This window comes from Eschrichtius robustus, chromosome 4 (assembly GCF_028021215.1).
Source record: "Eschrichtius robustus isolate mEscRob2 chromosome 4, mEscRob2.pri, whole genome shotgun sequence".
In the NCBI taxonomy this organism is placed as follows: domain Eukaryota; kingdom Metazoa; phylum Chordata; class Mammalia; order Artiodactyla; family Eschrichtiidae; genus Eschrichtius; species Eschrichtius robustus.
The window spans coordinates 58630691-58638718 of record NC_090827.1 but is presented as its reverse complement, the minus strand read 5'-3'; the positions used below and the strand labels follow the sequence as shown (position 1 = coordinate 58638718).

Below are 8028 nucleotides of genomic sequence, written 5' to 3'. Positions count from 1 at the left end.
TCAAAGATATACAGATTGCCAACAAACACATGAAAGGATGCTCAACATCACTAATCGTTAAAGAAATGCAAATCAAAACTACAGTGAGGTATCACCTCACACCAGTCAGAATGGCCATGATCAAAAAATCTACAAACAATAAATTCTGGAGAGGGTGTGGAGAAAAGGGAACCCTTTTGCACTGTTGGTGGGAATGTAAATTGATACAGCCACTATGGAGAACAGTATGGAGGTTCCTTAAAAAACTAAAAATAGAACTACCATACGACCCAGCAATCCCACTACTGGGCATATACCCTGAGAAAACCATAATTCAAAAAGAGTCATGCACCACAATGTTCATTGCAGCTCTATTTACAATAGCCAGGATATGGAAGCAACCTACGTGCCCATTGACAGATGAATGGATAAAGAAGATGTGGCACATATATACAATGGAATATTACTCAGCCATAAAAAGAAATGAAATTGAGTTATTTGTAGTGAGGTGGATGGACCTAGAGTCTGTCATACAGAGTGAAGTAAGTCAGAAAGAGAAAAACAAATACCGTATGCTAACACATATATATGGAATCTAAAAAAAATGGTCATGAAGAACCTAGGGGCAGGACAGGAATAAAGACACAGATGTAGAGAATGGACTTGAGGACACGGGGAGGGAGAAGGGTAACCTGGGATGAAGTGAGAGAGTGGCATGGACTTATAAATACTACCAAATGAAAAATAGATAGCTAGTGGGAAGCAGCCGAGTAGCACAGGGAGATCAGCTGGGTGCTTTGTGACCACCTAGAGGGGTGGGATAGGGAGGGTGGGAGGCAGATGCAAGAGGGAGGAGATATGGGGATATATGTATATGTATAGCTGATTCACTTTGTTATAAAGCAGAAACTAACACACCATTGTAAACTAACACACCATTGTAAAGCAATTATACTCCAATAAAGATGTTAAAAAAAAAAAAGTTAGGCCCATCATCTCAAGATAATTTAAAAATTAAGTCAATTTAGATGTATTAAAAAAAGAAAAAAAAAGTGCTCCTAGCAAGTGAGTTAAGGCTGTGGGTTCATTGGGCCCATGGGCTATTTGGCTAGATCAAAACCAAATTGCACATGTGCTTTATTAAACAAACTGTAATATGAGGTTCAGCATCTGATGAAATTCTAATGACGCCCTCCACTGACACCTGGTTCTCAACTTGCATACCAGAGCCAGAAAGATTCTCCTCCTCAAAGCTGTTACTTTTCTCCCTTCAAGACACAGCCATATTAATGAGGGGGCACATACTTGCCCTCTTCCAGGATTCCCATGATGGTGATTACATAAGTAATCATATATTTCAGATAGTGAAATACGATGTGGGAAAGTCTGGTAGAAAAACAGTCGGCATAAGGATCTGTATATAAGAAGACATTCATTAGGTCTGCAAATATTTACTGAGCACCCACCAAAGGCTAGACTCTCTTGCAGGTGCTAGGAACACAATGATGTGCCCGACAGAGTCTCTGATTTCCTGGAGGATATATTCAAATGCCATTGAGAAACCCACTGACCCTTCACTGAGAGAAGCAATCAAAGCCACAATCACTGACCGTGATCCTACAGAGTGCTGTGGAGTCTCCAAACCGATAACCCTTTCCCTCACTCCCACCACCAAATTCCTGCAGCATCCCTGCCATTTATAGGCTACATTTTCAAGAAACACTTTACCATACTACTATTGCTCTGAAGCAAATTCATAAACCTTGCAAGAGGAGTTAAACAAAAAGCAAGCTCAGCAATATTTGGGGGCTTTTAAAACTGATGATGCAGCTGACCTCCTGGAGACAAAGGCAGTGGGAGGGCCTTACTGGTCTGAATAAATAGAATCTCTGTGCTGAGAACTCACAGTTTAGACCCAGAGCTAGCTAAAGTCTGAACTCCACCTTGACGCAGAATGAGGTTCACCCAGGGATCTCTGCTTCTTGTGCTGCTGGCCTGCAGCCTCTCTCCAGTCCATGGTGAGAACTTTCACTTATGTTGTCATTTGTGCTTTGAGCTGAAATGGTCTTCAGCTGTTTCATTTTTTTTTTTTTTCAATCAGAAAATGAGGGGAGATGTGAATGAAGGGGAAAAAAACTGCTCAACTGCTCCTAGATTTCTAAAAGTAAGGTGCTTAGGGATTTAACTCTTAGAGGCTGGAAACATCTGTATTATTAAGATTGTCATCCAGAGAAGGGGGAGATACTGGAGATCCAATGTCCGTGGGACTTACACTCGGCTTGCCTATTCCTGGCCTTTTTCAGATGCAGCTCTGCCTGCAACTAATTCTCTCCAGGTATCTCTTCTTCGTTTTGCCTTTCACTACCCCTTCCGACCAAACACTTTATAGGATTTAAAGATTATTCACCTCAACCTGTTGGTCTCCTGCAGGGAACGTCTGATACAATTTTATAGGGTCAGCTCTGACACGAGCCATTGTATGTACAGCAGGGGTACTCAAATACACACTTTCTGCCAAGAAACAGGCTTCCAAGTCTAAACGGGGATGTTTTCTTTGTGTAAATAGGTAAATATCTAATTGAAGTGGTAAATTTCTGTACAGCTGAAGGAATCTGATGCATGCGCAGGATGCTACGCTCTGCTCAGGGTAGAGGACCAATTTTTGTTCTTAAAATGTGGGGATTTTTTTTCCAATTTTTATTTTGTTTCATGTTATTTTCATTCTTCAAGACCCTCATCTCTCTTTCCCTGCATGAAGCCTTTCCATTGCTCCTGGCAAAGTCCCCCGTTCTCATTCATGCAGTTTGGGCCTTGGGGGAAATACAACAGTCTATGGTATTTTAGTTTTTGTTCACTTGTTTCCCCCGCTAAAGTGCAGACACCTTGAGGGCCTGGTCCCTTTTATTTGCAATTCCGTGTCGAGCACAGTGGTAGGCACTGGGGTGAAAGAAGGTAGAATACCTTAAAATGCATGAGATGGGTTACCTATACAAGTATCTAGTACTGAGAACTATTGTTGTTGAAAACAAATCGTCGAATTTTTATGATTGGCTTTTTTTGGGTAATGATTTGTAACTGAGTTGGAGGACCAACATATTAAACAAAAACAAAAAATATCCTCGTGGTATTTCCTCGGAGAGACAGGGAGGGTTGGTGGACTGGGGAGTATGATAAGAGAGAAAACTCTGTTACAGCTTGTTAATGCTCCAGGGACTCGGAAACTAGTTCATTTCCTTGGTTTTTATGTGGTGGGGGTGAAGATCAGTCAATTTTATGTTGTCTTAATTATAACTGAGTTGTCAGTCCGCACCGTGGCCATTCTCAAATTTTATTATATGGACAACCACCTGAGTACCAATATAATGCTATCACAAATTTCAATAGGTATTGTGCTTTTAAAAAGCTAATTTTATTTTTAAGGTTTTGGTAGAAAGCGTTTGAAAATAAGCCAAGACGAACAGAAATGCACAAACTAAAGGCATATGGCTGGAAGCACCGACTTGAAATTTTTAAATCTTCAAATGTGCAGTATGAAAGATTACTGATTAAGTTCTAGTTGTGAATTATATGCCAAAGGGACTAAAATAACTGATTCTGTGTTTATAGGTGTCCTGGAGACCTATAACACAAACTTAAAGTGTAAATGCATCCGAGAGACCTTCAACTTTGTCTCCATTTTGCTCATTGGAAAGCTTCAAATCTTGCCCCCTGGGAATGGATGTCCAAACACAGAAATCATGTAAGTTGCAATAAAACAATAATGTATGATTCCTCAAAGTGATTTACTTTGAGTGTTGTTAGCAATTAATTCTCAAACTAATAATGAGAATCAGTAATACTTGTTAAGTACATGCTTTGCAGGGGTCCTGATCAATTTACATTCCCACCATGCAATGCTTTATGCACATTCACTGATTTTATTCCCTTCAAGAGCCCTTTAAGGTATGTCTATTGTTATCACTCCTTTACAGATGCAGAAACTGAGGCTTAGGGAGGTTACCTGACTGCCCTGAGTCACACCATTAGAAATGGACAGAGCCAAGACTCTTATCTGTCAAATTCCAATTGCCAGCAGCAGCAGACACTTTGTTCCCCAGAAGTTGAAGAGCAAGAAAATAAGTACCCACAAAGGTCCTTGGTCAGAATGTCTATCTTATGGAACTGTCCTTTAGCTTTAGGTTATCAACTTTGAACCCCTAACTCTGTTTAAAGACTTAGGCTAAGGGGATAGTAGTGGCTACAAGAAATTTAATAGATATTTTCTTTTATTGAAATGGTATAACCCCTTTCTTCTGTGACCCTCCCTCTTCTGTACACCCAGAGAAATCTGTGGATTTCTTTATTAGGGCATTTTCCATGGCACATTAATAAGACTTTACACACTGCACGTAAAGCCCCTAGTATAGTGCCAGGCACAGTAATAAATGTTCAGCAACTGTTAGCTGCAATTGTACAGCATCATTGTGTTGAAACAATCAGGTTTGTTTGTTTTTCTCTTTCATTCGCACCAGAAAACAAGTTCTTTATAGACGGGGATCAGATATTATTCATTTCTCTATTCCTGACGCTTTATCCCTTACCTGGCATATAGTAGAGGCTCAACAAAGTTGGATTGATGCACTGAATATTTTAAAGGGAGCCTGTAGATCTTTTGCATATCGCTGCTTAGAACTGTGATTTCTTCTTCCTGCATCTACCTTGAATAAACCAAGGTGTCCCACAGCACCTTGAAGTACAGACAGAGCATCCTTCTCAGGGCACCACCAGCTTGGCTTTCATTAGCAGCTCTTCCCTTGGCTATTTTAGCCTTACAAAACATTTGTAAGCAGCCACTTTTTGTTTGTCCTATTTTGATGTTAGTGCTTTGGGTCTCGGACTAGTTGATTCACTTTGTTATACAGCAGAAGCTAACACAACCTTTTAAAGCAATTATACTCCAATAAAGATGTTAAAAAAAAATAAGTACAGAAATTTTTCATTAAAAAGGCGTTATACTTCTACTACTATCTTCGACAGTGAAAATTCAGACTAAACCATGATTATTGCCCTCAAACTCGGAGACGCAAAGCATAGCCATAACCTGTTTAGGAGCAGTTCCTCTGGCTGGCTAGAGAATAGAGACTTCTTCCTTTATTTTTACCAGTTTCTCTGTCATGAGTCAAGTCTCTCACCTCCAACTAGGGGAAGTAATACACCCTAATTTTCTCTACTTTAGCTTTAATTGTTTTAACGTGACAAAAATTCTTTTTCTTCTTAATTAATTTATTTTTGGCTGCGTTGGGCCTTCGTTTGCTGCACGCGGGCTCTCTCTAGTTGTGGTGAGCGGGGGCTACTCTTCGTTGCGGTGCGCGGGCTTCTCCTTGCGGTGGCTTCTCTTGTTGCGGAGCATGGGCTCTAGGTAAGCGGGCTCAGTAGTTGTGGCTCCCGGGCTCTAGAGCACAGGCTCAGCAGTTGTGGCGCACGGGCTTAGTTGCTCCGCGGCATGTGGGATCTTCCCGGACCAGAGCTCGAATCTGTGTCCTCTGCATTGGCAGGCGGATTCCTAACCACTGCGCCACCGGGGAAGTCCCCCTAAAATTTGATTTCTTATCTTCTCACCAGAGTCTGCATTTCTGAATTTTAACCAGATATAGAAGCAAAAGCTGCAAATAATTATGAGCAACTCATAGCAGTCAGGAGTGAAAATACTGTGAGTCCACATGGTCAGAAATCTGTTTTTCTATCATGAACTCAGGAGCCAAATTGGAAGGCTCTGCCCAAGAACCCAACAGTTCTATGACCCCTGACTCTGGACTTTTCAATGACAAGGGTAGAGTTTCAACGCTAGATGGATGGATTCTTGCTGTTTGTCATTTTATAGCTAAAATAAGAGACACGTCAAGAAATTGTGTTTTGTTTGAGGTCACCCCAACAGAGAGTAGAGTCTCCCAGTTTGCTGTCACCTGGGAGACCTCACTTCTTCCACTGCAGGTAAAATATTCAACACCGTGTCTGGCACTTGGTAACCATTCAGATCATGCCCATGTGGAACGGTGGCTAAAAGTGTGGGTTCAGGAGTCAGATAAGCTTCATTTGAATCCTGCTTTATCAGGCATTTGTTGTACAATCTTGGACAAATTATTTAAACTCTCTAAGCCTCAAATTCCTCTTCTGAAGGTGAGGAAATAGTATTTCCTTTAGCACAGGATTTTTGTGAGATTAATTGAGATAATTCATATTACTGCTGAGCATAGTGGCTGGCACATTTTCAGTGCTTGATCAATATCAGCTGATAATTATCCTTGCTGCTTTTGTTGTTGCCTAATTTTTAGAGCATTGACAGCCTTGCTCACCGATGGTTCCACCAAATGCAGATGTCACTCAGAGCAGTCAGCTCTGTAACCTCTCCCACAATAAATTTCATCGGATTTTTTTTTCAAATAAAAGGTCTTCAAGAGAGTGTTTTCTATAGTCTATTTTGTTCTCCCAAGCTCAATGAACAAACACATTTTAAAGATATTGTGATACAGCTTTAGGAGTGAGCAAACCCTGGAGTCAGCTATTTGGTCCATCTCCAGTTCATGTAAAGGTTTTCAACAAAATACTAACCTCTGACACATGAAAGTCTGTCAATTCATTTTCAGTTCCACCAGCTCACACATACCAGCCCGCAAATGGGGTTTTTATTTATTCATCAGACCTCATGCTACAAATCACCTACTCCAGATCCAAAACTGCCTACCTCCAATTTCACTTCATGTGGGAATCTTTATTTTTATACTCAACTCTTTCCTTAAGTGAAGGACTGACTGCTTTATTTTTATTTATTTTCCCCCAGAGCCTGGATGAAGAATAAGTCAGTTATCTGCTTGAACCCTGGAGCCAAATGGACACAAAAACTAATGAGAGTGTCAAGGTGAGTCAGGCGTATCAAGGGTTTGTAGATTTCACTTGTACTGAAGAGTTTCCCTTTCCCGGGTAGTCAAAATGGGGACCATTTTAAATTTATGAAAAAAATAAAATAAAATAAAATAAAATAAATTTATGAGATGTTCCTGAGACAAATGCCTATTCTTCACTATTATTTCTTATCAGATAGAGTTGGGGTGACTCATTCCAGCAGCTCAGTAAACTAAACTGGAAACCAGTGGGCACAGTATTCCTTGTTAGATATCTCCAGGGGAAAGCCACAGTTTCTGGGAAGTCTTTCTCTAAACATGACTCTCTTGTTTTTATTTCACAGAAAAAGTGCTTTTTCAACTTCACCAGCTCCAGTGTTTAAGAAAATGATTGCCTGATGCCAATATTACCACCAAGAACACCTGCATTCCCCCTTCATTCCTGCCCTCAGTTTTAGTTTTGCGTTTTGTTGGATGTTTTCCAGGAAAAAGATCTTCCCCATCTGCTCAAGCATGAGAATATATGTACAAATAACCTTGCAGAAGCTGATGGGGCAAACTTGAGATTTTTTTTTGATTACAGTACCCTACAAACTTAGAGTTTGCATTCTTAGTCATCAAGGAGGAAACTTTCTTGAAGGATAGTTACTGAGTTATAAATGATATAGGTTTCTTTCAAAAATATACCTGTTGTTGAAGGCTGAATTTTCCTACAAAATAAGGGAATGAGAATTTAAAACTCGTATCTGAACATGTGGCTTGAATTAAGGAGGAAATGATGGAATGCATTTCAGTCATTTTACACCCTAGGAACAGCAAGCTTCCATAAGAGATTTAAAAAGCTGCCTGGGAAACCCATGGAATTTCAGCCTTCCAAGAGACAGAGGGTTCACATAATAGATATCCTTCGTTTAAAAGCTCACTATTGAGAGGAACGAGGTCCTTCTTCTACTTTTAAGGAGTTCCTTTATAAGATTTATTGTCACAGATAAAAGCTAATAACATTCAAAGATCCCCAGACTTAAATTCATAGAATATTCAGGAAAAGGATTTCATAGAATATTCAGGAAAAGGATTTAAAGGGTGATAACTTAGATGTGTTCTTTTATACATTGGCTTTGACAAACTTTTTTTTTACTCACATCTTTTGCACAGACTTTTTTTTTTTTTG

At 40.0% G+C, this 8028-nt stretch overlaps 1 protein-coding gene across 1 annotated transcript; it reads left to right on the top strand.

Moving 5' to 3' along the window:
* Positions 1 to 1933: 1933 nt before the first annotated feature.
* CXCL13 (C-X-C motif chemokine ligand 13) lies at positions 1934 to 7256 on the top strand. The gene is made up of 4 exons (XM_068541973.1): positions 1934 to 1997; positions 3586 to 3718; positions 6797 to 6874; positions 7202 to 7256. The coding sequence occupies exons 1-4, from the start codon at positions 1934 to 1936 to the stop codon at positions 7254 to 7256; spliced, it is 330 nt and encodes a 109-aa protein (XP_068398074.1).
* The last annotated feature ends 772 nt before the right edge of the window (positions 7257 to 8028 follow it).